The sequence below is a fragment of the Meriones unguiculatus genome, chromosome 9 (genome assembly GCF_030254825.1).
Source record: "Meriones unguiculatus strain TT.TT164.6M chromosome 9, Bangor_MerUng_6.1, whole genome shotgun sequence".
Lineage (NCBI taxonomy): Eukaryota > Metazoa > Chordata > Mammalia > Rodentia > Muridae > Meriones > Meriones unguiculatus.
Genome location: NC_083357.1, coordinates 67,091,427 through 67,108,411, shown reverse-complemented (window position 1 = coordinate 67,108,411; position 16,985 = coordinate 67,091,427). Strand labels below are relative to the sequence as shown.

General features: G+C 47.6%; 1 protein-coding gene across 7 annotated transcripts in view; it reads left to right on the top strand.

Moving 5' to 3' along the window:
• Positions 1 to 16,985, top strand: part of Slc39a14 (solute carrier family 39 member 14) — a 44,929-nt gene that overhangs the window by 15,860 nt on the left and 12,084 nt on the right. For 2 of the 7 annotated variants that reach the window (XM_060391403.1, XM_021642395.2), the window contains exons 2-4: positions 1,540 to 1,639; positions 14,341 to 14,619; positions 16,688 to 16,874. In XM_060391403.1, the coding sequence (XP_060247386.1) occupies positions 1,628 to 1,639; positions 14,341 to 14,619; positions 16,688 to 16,874 (478 nt within the window). In that variant the 5' untranslated portion in view covers positions 1,540 to 1,627. Of the gene's footprint in view, positions 1 to 1,539; positions 1,640 to 2,939; positions 3,089 to 4,319; positions 4,598 to 9,937; positions 10,127 to 14,340; positions 14,620 to 16,687; positions 16,875 to 16,985 lie in introns of those variants that run through there. The other 5 variants (XM_060391404.1, XM_060391409.1, XM_060391407.1 and 2 more) reach the window with 4 other exon arrangements.

Below are 16,985 nucleotides of genomic sequence, written 5' to 3'. Positions count from 1 at the left end.
AGGGGCTTCTAGAAGATGCTACTGTGCTGATTCTCTTGTCCCTCATGGAGTTACCCAGTGCTTTCACGGTGAAGTCTAAACTTCCTGCAGTGCCTAGGGAGGGTGAGGTTATGTCAAAGTATGAAAGCACTTGCCTTTCTATACTTTATATGCAAGTATTTACTGAAGGTCCTACCAAGCTCCTGGACTGTCAGGAAACAGCAAGGCAGTTAACCTGAAATATAAGCCTACGTCCTAAGTGCCATGACATTGAGACGTAGAGGAATGGGGTATGGGGTGAGGCGGTGCTGGGAAGGACCAGAATAGAGACATTTCTGCAAGACCTCCTCCTTCCTCTCTTGGCTGCCCCTCACCTTGTAGATAGCATAACCATGTACATGTGTACCTGTAGCTTTCTGCCATCTTCATCACATTTTTGAGTCCAGAAGGGTGGGCATATGAAGTGGGGTGGTGATGGTGGTGTGTGTGTGTGTGTGTGTGATATTCTGCCTGGAGACCAGAGCCCAGGATAATGAAGATGAAGGTGGAAGGCAGGCTAGATCTTAAAGGCAGAAAACCCTGACTTTCAGACAGAGTGTGTGAGAGACGGGGTGGGGGGTTGAGGGGAGTAGGGGCTTATAAGACAAAACCAGGAAGGGAAGGAAGGAAAGAGACTCCAAGTGGCTAGAGTGAGGGGCAGTCGGCTAGGTTGGGATCTTAGGAAGGAAGATGCTCTGGTTTGTGGTCACAGTGAGGAACCAGAGGATGTGGGAAAGCCTTGCATCTTAGTAATCATTGACTCACTGGCTGGCTATGACCTTGGCCTAAGAGTATGCTATGTAAGAGATTGGCTAACTGCCTTCTTCCCCAGTTTGGAAATAGGTATTTTTCTTTGCTTTTTTTTTTTCCGTAATTTTCTCATGAGTATAGGGTATGTAGGTGCTGTGCAGCAAGCAATGGCCAGTCAGGAAGGCTGGACTCTGGGTGGAAAGGGCAGGCCCTTCCTTTGGTTTTCATGGAAGTGGAGTGGCAAAAGCCTGGAGTTTTAGCATGCAGGAACATTGCCAAAGCCCCAAGTAAAGCCCATACTGCTGGGCCAGCCTGGTTTCTGGTTCACCTGGAGGAGCTGAGAATTTGTCCTTCCAGCAGGCCCTCAGGTGATGGTGAACTTGAAGGTTTACACTAAAGGAGTGACTTCCCTCAATTCATGATTGTATGACAGCCTGTCTCATCCCTGGAGACTGGCTCGCTGGAGCCTTTGGAGGATTTGGGCTTGAACTGGCTTGCAAGAGGACTTGGAGGGGCTTGGGAATGACGGGGTGCTGGGGCAGATCATCTTTGGGGTTCAGCCAAAGGCCCCTGGGGCATGTTTTGCTACAGAGCTGGAGTGCGCATTTCTTAAATTGCCTACCTGCTGGAGCAGGAGGGCTGAGCAAACTTGTCTTAGCCTGAAATTCGGGGTGGTCTCCTTCCAAATCTGCTGCTTGCAGAATTCTAGGTCTGTATAATAGCCTGGGTTGCTGTTATGTCGGAGGCTAATGCGGAACATTTGCCCTTTAGACCAAACTGGATCTGTGTTTTCACTTGGACGTCTGTAAGACACTTTGATCTCCTGCTTCTTGTCTGCCTGCCTCTCTGCCCATTCTCCATGATGCAGCCGGTAGGTCCAGTAGCTCATGCCTGTATTCCCAGCTCTTTGGTGGTTGAGGCAGGAGGAGTGCCAGGAGTTCTAGGCTAGCCTAGGCTACGTAGTGAGTTCCAGGGCAACCTGGACTAGAGCGTGAGACTGCAAACAAACAAACAAAAAAACCCAATAGTTACAAACGAGTATAGCTCAATGGTAGCACACTTGCCTAGCATGATTATGACTCTGAGTTTGATTTCCGACACAACTGAACCACATGTTTTCTTGATTCCTTCAAGGCCCATATTTAGAGCCCATAATTCTGTCCTCTGTGTGACCTCTTGTGTGTCTAGCCACTGGGGACTTCAAGTTCTAGATGCTTTGTCTTCACTGAGTCCCTAACTATGGCAACAACTCCATAGACTGGTCTCTTCCCCCTCCCCCAGCTTGCTTTTACATGTTCTAGGGGTCTGAACTTTCCTCTCGGGAGCTCTCCTGCCCTCCGATACCAGGCTGATTGTCCTGTTCTGTTTTCCATCATTTGTCTGTGGTGGTGGCCATACTCACAACTTGTTCCCTGAATGTCTGTGTTAGCGTAACTGGTAATTCACTCCTACTGTCTGTTCTATCTATAATGCACTTCATTTGAAGAATAAGTCATAGTTCAGCCTACTAAGGATAGAGAATCAAACATACACATTCCTGGGGCTGGAGAGATGCCTCAGTGGTTAACATAACGAGCTGGTCTTTCAGAGGACCTGTGTTCCATTCACAGCACCTACATGGTGGGCAAGCCAATCTCTATCTCCAGTCTCAGGGCATCGGATGCCCTCTTTTGGCCTCTGCAGGTACTACATGCACGTGGCACACAGAAAAACATTTGGGGAAACACATAAAATACACACAAAATAAAAATAAAAATCTTAAAAAAAAAGATATATGTATCTGTAGAAGTGTAGCTCACTGGCAGTACACCCCCTACCCACACCCTGCTTCACAGCAGCTCCTCAGTGCTGACTCCCCTTTAGCATCTCTCCTCATAGACCCTTTGATCACTTTTCCACAGGGGTGGGTACTCCTGTTATGAGTGCTGGCATGTGTGAGGCTCTAGGTTAGGGCTCTAGTATTGCCTAAGAAAAAAAAAAGCCAGACTCTGCTCTGATATGTCCTGTGTTACTAAATCCCCAGTGTGACTCAGACTCTGCCAGTTAGCTGTGCTCATCACATGTGTAACGGTTTTGTAAGAAGAGGCTGGACCTCCTCTTCCTCAGGATAGACTCAAGGACATCTGTTTTGCTGGAATGGTTCCCTGGCAGTTGAGTCATTATGTCATAGCTACCAGATGCCCGGGTATTTGTTCAGCAACATGATCTTGGGGAGAAGGCCCTGGGAGCTCAGCCTAGAGCCTGTTCCTTCATCTCTTCCAATGCGTCTCCAGGCCACTTGATACCCTGTGTGGGATCTTTGTTGGCTCATTTTGACCAGGTAAACCTTGACTGTACTGCTAGGTTTCTTGTCTAAGGGCTCTTTCCCTATTGTGTGAAAGAAGGTCCCTGGTGTCATTTGCACCTCAGGGACTCAGTGTTATACTTGGCAATTAGCAGGAAGTAACCATTTCTTGAATGACTGAACGCTTAGACTAAGGTGGGTTTTTGTTGTCATTGCTTTTTACTTCTTTCTTATTTTTTTTTGAGATAATCTCATATAGCCCAGACTTGCTATGTATCTGTGTTTGGGCTTGAACTCCTTATATTTTTCTTCTCCTCTGGGAGTTGGCATGCGCTGGGCTGGGACTGGATTTTAAGGTTTGGTAGGTATAAGCTAGCTTTTGGTTTATTTATTTAACATAAGTGACATACCCAGTGTGATAATGCCTACCCATAATCCCAGCACTTACTAGGAGGGTTGTCATGAGTTCAAGGCTAGCCTAGGCTACATGTTAAATACCAGGCTTGCTAGGGTTACATAGCAAAACCTATTCTGAAAAGAAAAGACAAAATAAAAATGTGTATGTTTTTGCTGGTATTTGTGTGTGTGTGTGTATTCATAATTAGAGTGGTTTAGAGGAGGGAATAGTAGATGATCCTGACAGCTGCCTTCACATGGTCTGTTGGCACGTGTAGGGACGTAGAATGTCTGTAGAAGGAAGTGTTGGTTGGCCTGTAGGAGCCTTATAGACGTTAGTGAGATGGGAGGTTTAAACTTCTCATCTTTGATCAGAAATTCTCTGTGTCCAGCCCCTTGTGTGTCCACCGCTGTGCCAGGCACATACTGACAAAGGGACACCAGAGGACCCTCTTTGCCTTTAAGGAACAAAAATCTAGTTAAACAGGCTTGTTGGAAGACCAAGAAATTTAGTATCCAAAGTTGTTGGGGAGCTAAGAGTGACCCGTGCCTCCTCCTTGGAAGAGGATGTAATTGAGACGCTTGTGAGAAAAAGCATTTATGATGTAGTTATTAGGCCTTGCTTTCTTTTTGACCCTCCATAACGAGCTGGCAGCATTTGCACAGGCGGGTGATGTAAGCGATGGCCCACGTTGCTTAGGCCACACGGAGGACACTGTGGTCTGGCAAGCAGCAGTGAACTTAGAGGGACAGCAGGCCACACTTTTGCAATCTGGGAATTATTGATGGGTAAGTGAGAGAAATAGGAGTGACTCCGCCTGGGCTTTGGTGGGAAGTGCCGACTGGCTCCCTTGGACCCCTTCCCTGTCTCTCCCTGCCTGAAGAAATTTTGGAAATTCTGGCTTTTTTAGGCCCAGGCCCAGGTTTCTGGTAGACCCTGAGACATGAAGTATGCCTTTCCCTCCCTTTCCTGGCTCCAGCCCTGGGCTTGGCTGTCATTAAACTCATTCCAGTCTCAGCTTGGGGCTAAATACGCCTTCCTGGTCAGACTCTGCTGGCTGCTCCAGACCCTGATCACCGGTCTCTGGCCTTATAACCTCCTCTCCACTGAGCCGACACACAGCTGGGGGATCAGCAGATGGTGGTGTGGTAAGCTCCAAGCTACTGGTTTCCATTTTGTTCCCTGCTTCTGGGTTGCCATTGACCTTTGTTCCCTAAGTCTGGTCTGGGTTACCGTTGGCTTTTTTTTTTTTTTAATGGCCTTCTATTCTCCCCCTTTTAGCATCTTGGGGTGAGCAAGCAGTCCCCTCCTGTGCTGTCTGGAAGTCTTCCACCCTGGGTGGCCTTTAGTATGCTGTAGCTTGAGGCTGCTCCGGTCTGGTACAGGAATAGGAAAATACAACCCTGAAATGCCTAGACCCTGTGAGCAAAGCCGGACTGTTCGGGTAGCTCTCTTCTTGATTGAAGGAGGGCCTAGGACAGCGTGTCTTGGGTGGATATGGCCTCTGGATTGTGCTCATTCAAATGAACGAGTAGGGACTGAGGTGGGGTAGTTGATCTCTTTTTCACTTGTTTTGAAAAAGGATTTCCTTTATTGCCTACTGCTCACTGGCAGGTACACGCAGAATTCGAAGCAATCCTCCTGCTTCAGCTTGCTGAGGGCTGGGATTATAGTGTGCTCAGTCACACACACACACACACACACACACACACACACACACCTCTTTTATTTTTTTGTGGTATTGGGGGTCAATTCTAGAACCTGCATTCTTAGCTTTTCTTTCTTTCTGTTTTGTACGCAGGGACTGTTTGGGGGAAGTGGAGACGAGACACGATCTCATGTAGCCCAGGCTAGTCTTTATATATGGTACGACTAAGGCTGGCCTTCCACTTGTGATGCTCCTGTCTCTGCCTCCCAAATGCTTAGAATTACAGACATGTACCTGTGTCTTAAGACAGGGTCCTACTAAGTTAGTTGCTTAGGCTGGCTTTGAACTTAACTTTGTAGCCCAAGCAGGCCTGAACTGAAGCTCCTCCTGCCTCTGGCCACTTGAGTAGCTGGGATCCATCACAGATCTGTCTCACCACAATTCTTCTTGAAGCTCTTTGAACCTCAGAGGCATATAGGGCTTAAGGCTGCTGCTTGGGCTTAGGTTGTGGCCTGTTGGTAGATGGGGCATTTGCCTAGCATATACGAGACCCTTGGATCCGTAAAGGGAAATGGAAAAAAAGAATAATTACTAGCTTTTTAATTTGGGATATGGAGGTGACTGTATCATTGTTAGTCTGAGCATAAATATGGATGGTATCACAGTGAAGTGTTTGTAGAAGGACACTTGTGATCAGATGTATCAACATTTGTTTCTGTTGGATTCTAGGCTTGTTTGGTTTTGTTTTGTTTTACTTTTTAAAGAAAGGGTTTCTCTGTAGTTCTGGCTGTCCTGGAACTGAATCTGTAGGCTAGGCTGGCCTTGAACTCACAGAGATCTGCCTGCTGCCTCTGCTTCCCATATACACCACCACTGCCCATTGGGTTTTAGGTTTCATGCTCTATTAGGACGTTTGAGCTGGGATGTAGCTCAGGTGGCAGGGTGCTTGCCTAGTATGCCAGAGGCCCTGGGTTTGATCCCCAGTACTGCATAAACCAGAGGGTCTCTTGAGAATCTCAGCACTCAGGAGGTGGAGCATCAGGAGTTCAAGGCCAGCCTCAGCTACCTATCAAATCAAAGGCAACTTAGGCTACATGAGACCCTGTTTCACAGGAAGGAAGGAGAAGGAAACCGATGATGCTGGTGATGTGCCTGTCACACTCCCACACCACTTTACTGGGATAGTTAAACAGACCAAAACCAAACTGACTCCATGCCACAGAACATCTGTCCTCTTGCTGGGCCATGATGGTACATGCTTTTAGTCCCAGCACTTGGGAGGCAGAAGTAGGCTGATCTCTGTGAGCTGAAGACCAGCCTGGTCTACATTGTGAGTTCCAGGACAGCCAGGGGCTATGTAGATGGACCTTGTTTTTTTTTTTTTTTTTTTTTAAAAAAAAGCAGAAACAAACAAACAAACAAAAAACTAAGCAAACAAACAGTATATGTCATCAATATTCCAAATATTCCAGGCATAATCAATCATACAGAGATGGACATTGAAAAACAAATTACATAATCCTGTGGAAAAGCTTTGAAGTTTTTTTTTTTTTTTTTTTTTTTTTTGCAATAGAAGAAAAAGAAGCTGCAGTAAACTAAAGGGAATTATTAGGTTTTAAAGAAATATGTTCCTTGCAAGAGATAATTTTCTACCCAGCAAAGTTAATTGCTTGTGAGTCATCTATAATTACTTGTTTTCATTTTACACAGTACCTATTGACTCTTGCTCTATTTCAGAGGAGGACATTCGCCTTCTCACACTGTCCTCATCTCCTTTCCCCCCCACAGCCTGATTATGCTAATTACATTATTGGATTGCCTACTTTTTTTTTTTTTTTTTTTAAAAGGGATTTCTTCTAGCCATGGTTTCTGGCTTTGTAAGCATTCTCTCTTTAATAAAAATTAATTTCATTATTTTTGGGTGTATGTGAATGTGTGCCACAGATCACGTGTGGGAGTCAAGAGGCCAGCTCTTTCCTTCCAGCTTGTTTTGAGGCAGCGTTTTCTGGGCCTGCGTATTAGATGCTCCTGTCGCAGCATCTGTGTGAGTGCTGGGATCACAGATGGGCCCTACTACAACCAACTTCTTTCAAAATAAATGTTTATTTTATGTGTATGAGTGTCTTGCCTTTATGTGTGTGTACTAGGCTTGGTGCCTGTGAAGGACAGAGGATGGCACAAATCCCCAGAAACTGGAGTTACAAAGGGTTGTGAGCCGCCATGCGGGTACTGAGGATAGAACTGGATCCTCTGTAAGAGAAACAGGTGCTCTTAACTAAAGCTCTCTCCAGCCCCAACACCAGCTTTTTAATGATTGATCGATTGATTTTATGTGCATTGGTGTTTTGTCTGCATGAATGTCTGTGTGAGGGTGTCAGATCCTCTGGAACTGGAGTTACAGACAGTTGTGAGCTGCCATGTAGGTGAAGGGAATTGAACCCTGGTCCTCTGGAAGATCAGCCAGTGCTCTTAACTACTGAGCCATCTCTCCATCCCCAACAACCAATTTCTTTTTTATGCTCTGGGGGTCGAACTCAGTTCATCCCACCAGACTTGTGGGGCTAGCTCACTATCTTACTTGCTTCCTGAATTCTTTATTTCCTTTTTTGCACCACCTCAAACTCTATTAGTGTATGTGTGTGTGCACGTGTGAGAGAGAGACAAAGACAGAGAGAGAGAGAGAGAGAGAGAGAGAGAGAGAGAGAGGAGAAAAGAGACAGCAGAAAGAGAAAAAGGGAATCAAAATGTCTGGATTATATAGTGAAGATCCTCTGTGGGAGGGGAGGCTGCCCCCACTCCTAGAAAGTTCAGGGTAGAGGGTATACCAGCCACACCCTGTAACAGGGACTGAGGGATGCTGGGAGAACTTGGTTTAAAAGGCACCTCAGCCACTTGTCTTGGGTTGAAGCCCAACAGGGAGGCTGGGGCAAGACAGGAGGACAATGAACTGCAAGTTTGCCTGGGCCACCTTCCAAGACATCACCCACCCACACTTCAAAGGTTTTGTTTTTATATTTCTGTGTGAATTTATGTGCATCATGCGTGTGCAAGAGCCTGTGGAGGCCAGAAGAGGGTGTTGGATTCTCTGGAACTGGAGTTACAGATGATTGTGAGCCCCCATGTGGGTGCTGGGAACCTAACCCCAATACTCTGCAAGAGCAACAAGTGCTCCCAACCGCTGAGCCATTGCTCTAGCCCAAAGCCTTTCTGTTTGCTTTTTAAAGCCTGTGAATCCTGGGAAACCCCTGCTTTGACCCTTAGTTCTGTGTCTGAATGAGGCGGTGTCCCCATCTTGAACATTTTTGGAATGTAGTGGGTTATTTCAGTCTTCAGGTGTTTTTTTTTTCCCTCCCCCCGTCTTTTCAAGAAAATTTTGTGTTATACATCCTTGCCTGCCTCTCTTGCTTTTGCAGTGGTTTCTTTTTCTCAGACTTCCTTTGTTGGTATTTATGGTCTGAGTTTCTGGCAGATTTTGGTTCTCTGACCTAGAATCTACTAGTGCTTCAGTGGCACTATTTGGTACCTCTTTTCCTGCCCCCTTTGTTGTTGTTGTTCTGAGTGTGTGTCATGTATATTGTGCACACGCCTCTGTGTGTGTGTGTGTCTGCAGGTGAATGTGTGGGTGTGTAGGAGTGTATATGGAGCCCAGAGGTCAATGTTGGGCCTCTTCTGTAACGGTTCCCTGCCTTACTCTTTGAGGCAGAGTTTCCCCCTGAACCCGGAGCTTACCTAGCTGGCCAACAAGCCCCAGAGATCCTTTTTCAGCCATCTTCCCATTGCTGAGGTTTACAAGTACTGGCTTCCATAGCTGGGTACTAGGGACTGAACCATCTATCTTCCTAGGCCTAGTTTTATGATTTGTTTCTTGTTTTGTTTTGTTTTGTTTGTTTTTTTGTTTTTTGTTTTTTTAGATAGAGTTTAACCACTGAGACCAGGCTAGCCCAGAACTCATGGCTCCCCCCTGCCACAGCCTCCCAGGTGCTGTTACCTGGTGGGCGCAGCTCATCATTTGGGTTGTCACGGTTTGGGCTGCAGTAGAAGAACAGCGTTCTCTCTAGTCACGGTGAAGGCAGTCGGCAGGTGTGTCATTTAGCAAACACTTGGGACTGTAGTGAAGTCAGAGATTGTCAAGAGAGGTCATTCTGGCAGCCATCTTAGAAACCAACCTGGTTTCAGGGGGCGAGCGCACCTGAAATGGAACTTCTGGCCCTTCAGGCATTTTGGTCTGTAAAGATATACAGGATTAGGTGAGGTGGAAATTGGACTTGTTCACCTAGGAACTACTCCATGTGACAAGGGTGGGGAAGGGCAGTAAGTACACATCTCAGTGGCCTCAGAAACACTCTGGCCTTGGGCAAGTTTGTCTTGGAGCCTGTGCAAGTGTGTCTGTGTCTGAATATCTATTTTATGGCTGTGCTCAGAAGAATCTGAGCACAGATTACTAGATATCCTGCCCCGCTGGTGGGGTCAGGGAAGGGAGGCTTGGCCACCCCAAGATCCTACAGGTTTCTGTTCTCTTTTCCTCAGTGATCAGCTTCTTGACTGAACCTCATGGCAAGTTACCGCCTGGTTACCTCAAGAAAACAGTGTGTTCCTTCTCTTGTTTAGGCTTAGAAAAACAGAACTGCAGAAAAGTATGCCAACAGAACAGACAGAACCACCATTTGCAGGTGCCTCTGTACCCGATGAGGGGGTGACCGTCGGCAGGATTCCAACTTACGAGCCTGAGGGTGGCAAGGGCCCATCACAGCGCTCTGGGATTCCAGGATGAGTGTCATGCTGTCCCCTGAGGCTTAGGTTTAGTGCTTGGAGACAGACCCGAGGCTTTGGAATCACTTATTCTGACCCTGAGCCCAGTGGTCAGAGGGGGAACAGCTCCAGCGGCTCTTTAATGGGCAGGGCCTGGACTGAGTAGCCACACATCGGAGTCTTGTCTCTGCCCTACACTTCTGGCTCAGCTCCCTGGTAGGACAGCCGTGCCTCCCATACAGCCAGACAGAGGACTGAGGCCACTGATAGAGGACCGCTGGTAAGGCCTGTCTGTGTTTTCTCTGCCCCTTTATTTCCTCCAAGGAACCCGGGTTTTGTTGTTAACTTGCTTGCTTGTTTGGCATGCACATGCACGTGTTTTCCTATGTAGCCCTGGCCGGGCTGGAACTCAGTTACGTAGATTCAATAGCAATCCTTCTGCCTCTGCCTCCCAAGTGCTCAGATTACAAATGGGAGCCACCATGCCTGGCCAACTTCAAAAAGTCTTCTATAAACATTGCTTTCTCTCTAAGAATAACTTAACAGTGAAGAAAAAAAAAATTCTCTGCCGGAGCAGAAAGTGCCCTTCGTGGTTACCTAAAGGCAGGGTCACTAGACTTTGTAGTGCCCTCAGCAATTCCTAGATCTCCGGACAAGGACTCCCAACTGCCCCTAAACTCCCAGTAAGGGAGTTTAGGCTCCCTTACTGTTGGGTGAGGTGAGCTCAAGGGCTCGGCCAGGTGACAGAGCTCTGTTCACTGGGTCTTCTACCTGCAGGGACTGCCCTGACACCCATCGTCTTTGTCTGTAAAACCCAAAGCAGTGTTTCCTAGAGGGGCAAACGGCCATGCCAGCATGGGAAAGGGAAGAGCACAGTAGCCCCAGGCTTGTGTCATGGCACAGCCAGAAGGGGCCAGATCTCTAGCATTCCGTGCCGCCCTCAAATTCATGGAAGGGATCAAGGGTTCTGAAGAACAGCCCATCATAAATGCCAACCTCTACCTGATTGCCCATCCAGGTGGAGCTGCCAAAGTAAAATCAGCCGTGGTGCCCACAGGAAGGGCTTTTGTTTCCTCTTTGATAGTGTTCTGAAGTTGCTGAAGGGAAATTTGAGAGGTATTTGAAGTAGGAACAGAGCTCTGTTCTAGGATTCTACAGCAGAAACCCTGTAAGACAGCCTCGCCTCGACAGTTGCCCCTGGCTGCCCCCTCCTCCCAGACCTGCATCTAGGGTCCCTTCTGGGGCTGACAGCAATTGGCAGTTCGCCACAGCTTCCTGGGCACAGGCTCCCTCTCCTCATGCTGAGCCCACAGTGGATACCAGGGCTTGCACGTCATTCAGGCTTCAGTTCGTGAAAAATTCAGTTTGCCTCTAGATCTCGTTTCCTAGCCCCCAGCTCCCAGCTCTTTTATCTGTTAAGTAGGGCCATCTTTCCCAGCTTCTTTAAAAGGGAACAGTGAGTGACGGTCAGGGGCAAGCTGAGTGCTGCTCATCATCTCTCCTTAACTAAATCTGTTCAGACAGACCTCTGCCCCTCACACCTCCAGCCCCCGTGTTAACAGTGGGAAAACAGTCAATTCATAGCTGGGACAGCCAATCTATCTCCCTCCTTCCCTTCTATCTGTCTCTCTCCTCCACCTGCCCGCTCCAACCCTTCCTTTGTCCTTCCCTTCCTTCATTTTTCTTTTATGAGACAGGGTCTCCTATAGCCCATGCTGGCCCTGAACTCACTGTGTAGCCAAGGCTGACCTCATCCTCCTGCTTTCCGGTCCTGGCCGTATGGCATGAGCTATCATGCCAGATAAACCACTTCCTTTGAACAGTGGGTTGTAGTCTAATTTTTGCCTAAGATCTACCCCGCAAAGGATAGAGTAATCTGGTTCATGGTGGTGGCTGCTGTGTTGAGTTGCAAAACGACACTTTTGCAGACTTCCTTTTTGGCCCTCGTCTGGTCCTTCCAGTTGTGTGGCTGGAAGGAAGCATATTCCACTGAAGAGCAACCCTTAATTTACTTAATTACTTACTTACTTGCTTCCTTTCTTACTTATTTCAGGCAGGGTCCTGAAACTAGCTAAGTACATCAGGCTGGCCTTCAAGTCAGAGAAATCTGTTTCTGCCTCCCGAGTAAAGAATATTTTATGTCCCGTATGTGGGATCCAAAGCCAGAGTCCCTTCAGGTGTGCTGTGGCTTACGTGACTGACAGGGTGCAGGAGATGAGTCTTAGTTGAATGTGAAGGCAGTTACGGGGGGGTCTCATGACAGTCCATGGACAGCTTCAAGTTCGGGCTGAAAGTCAAACCTGGGAAAGTAATCCGGTCTTTGAATGATTATAGGCAGGTTCTTAGATTTTTGTTGTCTGCCTGGTTTTTATTTTTCTCTTCTTTCATTCTAATTCCTCTCCTCTTCTCTTCTCCCCCTCCACTCCCCCTTTTTTTGTTGTTGTTCGGTTTATTTTGAAGCAGTGTCTCACTATTTGTTCTGGCTGTCCTAGAATTCACTGTATAGCTCAGGCTGGCTTCAAACTCATAGAGAGCCATCTACCTCTGCCTCCCAAGGGATTAAAGGCATGAGTCACCATGCCCAGCCTCTCTTTTCTTTTTCAGTGTTAGGGATCACATCTGGGATTTTGTATATGTGAGGTCCATACTTATTCCATGACTGAGCTGTAGTCCCTACTCTTTTTTTTCAGGGGATATCATCTTCCTTCCTTCCTCCCTCCCCACGTCCCACCCATCCCCTTTTCCTTTTGCCTCACTACATAGCACAGGCTAGTTGCAACTGGTAGAGTCTGATTTTGAGTAATTCAGTCCAGGTAGTTAGTGGCTAGGGCCTCGTCATCACTTGGGTCGTTAAAGCCAATGAAGTGGGTGCCATCCTTACAGTTGAGAAAATGGAGGTAGTTGAGGCTGAGTGGAAATCCAAGCTGTTTTTGATGCTAATGGCTATGGTAAGCTGCTCTGGATCATTCTGTGGTGTTTCAGTTAAGTAACTTATCCAAGGGGCACGTTGTCTATAAGCAAAAGGGCCAGGGAGGGCTCAGACAGGCCTGTTGCTTTGCCATGGTGCTGCTGTGCTGTTGCTCTGGATAGTTAGAGCAGTATGTGCTGAGGCCTCTGGATCCCGTCCCCAGGGAAGGACCATCACGGTAATAGAATTCCCCTTGGCTGGTGCCTTCTCATGTTTGCTGCTGTTGATAATTTATAACTGTACTAAGGGAAGTAAATGATTAACAGGAAAATCATGGCCAGCTCTTATTTTTCTTTGTTCCCTCTCTGTTTTTAAGTGTATTATATAATTCTGCTTTAAAATTTGATATTATAGCCACATCTTTCTTGTAACCACATGATAGTTCATGAAATTGATACGGTTTTAGTTGACCATACAATATTTATCTCTAGCTTTTTAAAAAAAGTTTTATTTATTTTAAATGTATGTATATAAATGTTCCCAATATTGCAACTCATGCCTAATCCAGTTTTATCTTACCTGGATGTCTTACCTTGACTTATTTGAGGCAAATCTGAGATATTATTAATCCATAATTGTTTTCCTATGTGTGTAAGGCTTTTTCACTAGAACCGTGGCCTCATCATTGTTTTTAATTATCTGTTTATGTCTACTTTAGATTCTGGGAATGGAGCTTGGGCCTCTTGCTTTTGTTTTTCCTCTCTCTCTCTTTTTTTTTAACTTTATATCAGGGGCTGGAGAGACAGATCAGTGGTTGTTAAAAGCACTGGTTTGCTCTTGCAGAGGACCTGGGTTGGATCCTCAGTACCAACACGGTGGCTTACAACTGTCTATAACTCCAGTTCCAGGGGATCTGATATCCCCCTCTGGTTTCTGGGGACGCCTAGGTATGCATGTGGTTCATAGACATAGATGCAGCTAAAACACCCATACACATAAAATAATAAATTTTTATTAGCACAATGAAACCCATTACGACACAGTTCGTTAAGACATTCTTTTATAGATGTCTATGCATTGCGATCTAAATCACCTACCAGCACCCTCTCTTGACTCATTCCCACTGATTCTCTTCCCAGCTAGTCCCCTTTCTCTATCCATGGAGGTGGGGGGAGGGAGGGAGAATATTAGTTTTGCCTCAGTGTGGCGTTTCATTACAGGTGCATGGGCGCCTGAAGCAGGCTCTCCACCGTCCCTTTAGGTGGAACAGGTTCCTACATAGCCCCAGCTCACTCACTATGTGGCTGAAACTGACCTTGAACCCCGGATCCTGATCCTCTGTTTCTTAGGTATTGGGAGACATGCACCCCAGTGCCCGGCATGTCCTTTTTCTTGTCATTTTACCCCTTTGAAAGAAGGATTTCTCCAAAGCCAGGTAGCACATGTAGACAGGGAGGCTAAGTCAGATCTTGTTGCTCATCCTACTCAGAGTCTGAGGGGAGTGGGGGCGGTGAATTGGCAGGGGCTTGAGTGTTGGGAGGGAGAGATAGAGAAGCTCGCCTTAACCTGGCTTTGTGTTCTTCTAGGTGTGCTTGGTCACCATGAAGCTGCTGCACCCAGCCCTCCCTAGCTGCTTCCTTTTGGTACTGCTTGGTATATGGAGAACAGCCCCCCAGACTCACGCCTCCTCTGCTGCCATGCCACCCCTCAGTGCCACTTCCTTCCTGGAAGACCTCATGGAGCGCCATGGAGAAAACCACAGCCTTACCCTGACACAGCTGAAGAAACTACTCGACCGCCTGAAAGTGGGAGTAGGCCAGGATACTATTACCCAGCCCAAGGGAGGACACAGGAACCTCTCCACGGTAGGGCTCCTCTCTGTCGACACTGCTGGGCACAGAGTGGCCCATCAGCTTAGGAAGAGGGGACAGGTAGGCCTTGGTGGCAGTCAGCTCCTACCTTTGTTGGGGTCAGCACATTCTGCCTGGCCAGTGGGGCCTCCTGGCTACACACATGGTGTTTTGTGCTCTTACAAAGGGGGCAATGAGGAGGTCCTCCTCAGTCCCCAGAAGGCTTGCAGCTGAACCTGGGTCACCGCTGGCAAACCATAGCTCCCAGGACAGCACGTCCAGTGGAGTTTGCTGTTTGCACACGATGGCAGATGTACCTCACAGTTCCCTCAGATGCAGGAGGAATTGCTTTTCTGGGGAGTGGTGTCACAGGGGTTTGGGGGATGGAGGCTGAGACTCTAGTCTCGGGCTCTTCCTAGTTTAGTCTTTCGTCTCATCTAAAAGGTTCTTCCATATCATCTGAGCTACTCAGAGTCTGGGGCTATTTGTCACAGCCCGGTAGAAGTCAGCCAGGAGAGTCCTTATATTCCATTTTGTTCCTCATACTGAGCTTTATGGGAAGTGGAGAAACACAAGTCCCAGTCAGGGAGTGCGTAGTTAAGAGCAACTGGCTGTTTTTGCAGGGGACCCACATTCCACAGTTAGGGAGCTCAGCTAGCTGGAATGAAAATGAAGTATGGAGTCTTGTGGGATGCACCATACTTACGGGGTTCGCCTGTGAGACAGGGAAGTGAAGGTGCCAGAACAGTCGATGGTTTATATATGAGGCATGCTGAAGCCACACCCTGAAGGAGGAATAGGCTGAGGGTTGGAAGGAGAAAGTGGACAGGGCACTGTGTGGCATGCATTGCCGGAGAGGCCGAGTGTGACACGTGGGCAGTGAGTGAGTGGCCGCCAGCCTGAGTTCAGAGTACTTATGGGCCTTAGGGCCTGCAGCAGTGTTCTGGGGCAACAGAGCACAGCCCTTGACTTTATAGGTCTAAAAACCTACATTGTCAGCATTCCCAGAAAGCTGGCCCTCAGTGGCAGACTGACCCTGGTAAAACCTCACTCGGAGAAAGGACTGTGGTTTCTGTAAATAAAACACAATTAGAAAAATGGCAGTGTGGGCTGGGGAGATGTCTCAGTTGATAAGAGCCCTTGCTTTGAAGGCTCGAGGACCCAAGTTTGAATCCCTATCCCCCAGGGAAAAGGAGGGGTGGCCATGTATATCTCTGATCCCAGTACTGTGTTGCTGGCTGCCAGCCTAGATCCAGGTTCAACAAGAGATACTGTCTCAAGGGAATAAGGCAGGGAGAGTAGTAAGACACTCAGTGTCCTCTCCTGGCTTCATGAATGTGTGCATACATCACACGTTCCCTCTGCCCATGAAGCACACGCACATGTGCGTGTGTGCACAATTTCTTTTTCCCATGCAAGACTTCTCTAGTTCACAGGTACCTCCATCTGCTAACCAGCACAGGTCCCTGCTCCAGCATAACAATCTCCAATCTGCACTTTAGCAGAATAGCTCCCTGGGCTGTTGTAAAGTGCAGCCAAATTTGCTATCAAGTATGTAGATAGAATCTGCTTTTCTGAAACCACACCCTGGTCACATGATTGGAATCTTGTGCTCCATTCCGGGCCCGCCCTCAGTGGGATTGGACCTAGTTCTTCCTGGTGCGCACTAGACACACACTTTAGCCTGAATTACAACTCCCAGGGTCCCACTGAGCAGCGCAGGCTGGGTTTGAATTTGCTTTGCAGCCCAGGCATCCTTTGAGGCTGCAATCCTCCTTATTTAGTCACCCAAGTAGTGGAGATTAAGGTCCCACTTGGAATCTGATCGTTCCCAAAACTCTTTCACCAACCGTTTATAGTTGTGTACACTAAGCACCTGCCATGATGGTGGCTGATCTGAGATTCAAACCAGGCTCTCAAGTGGGGATTTCCTTACTCTCATCCCTGGAGATGGGTCTCCAGATTCTCTGCAATTTGGCTGCGTCTGTTTTCTCTTTATTTCTCAGAGGGTTGAGGTCCTCGCATGGTTGAGCCCTGCAGGGCAGATTCTAAGAGCCTTTTTTTGCCCCTCCTCTCGTTCCAGTGCTTTAGCTCTGGAGATCTCTTTGCTGCCCACAATTTCAGTGAGCAGTCTCAGATCGGGATGAGTGAGTTTCAGGAGTTCTGCCCCACCATTCTCCAGCAGTTGGATTCCCAGGCCTGCACCTCAGAAAACCAAACGACCAAGGAAAATGAGCAGACAGAGGAGGGCAAGCCAAGCGCCATTGAAGGTAAGCAAGGAGAGGAGGGGGAATGGAACGGTGGTGGATTTTGATAATTGATGTGTGCACCAGACTGTTACACTACATCACCAGACCCTGTCCTGGCCAGCATGTGAATAT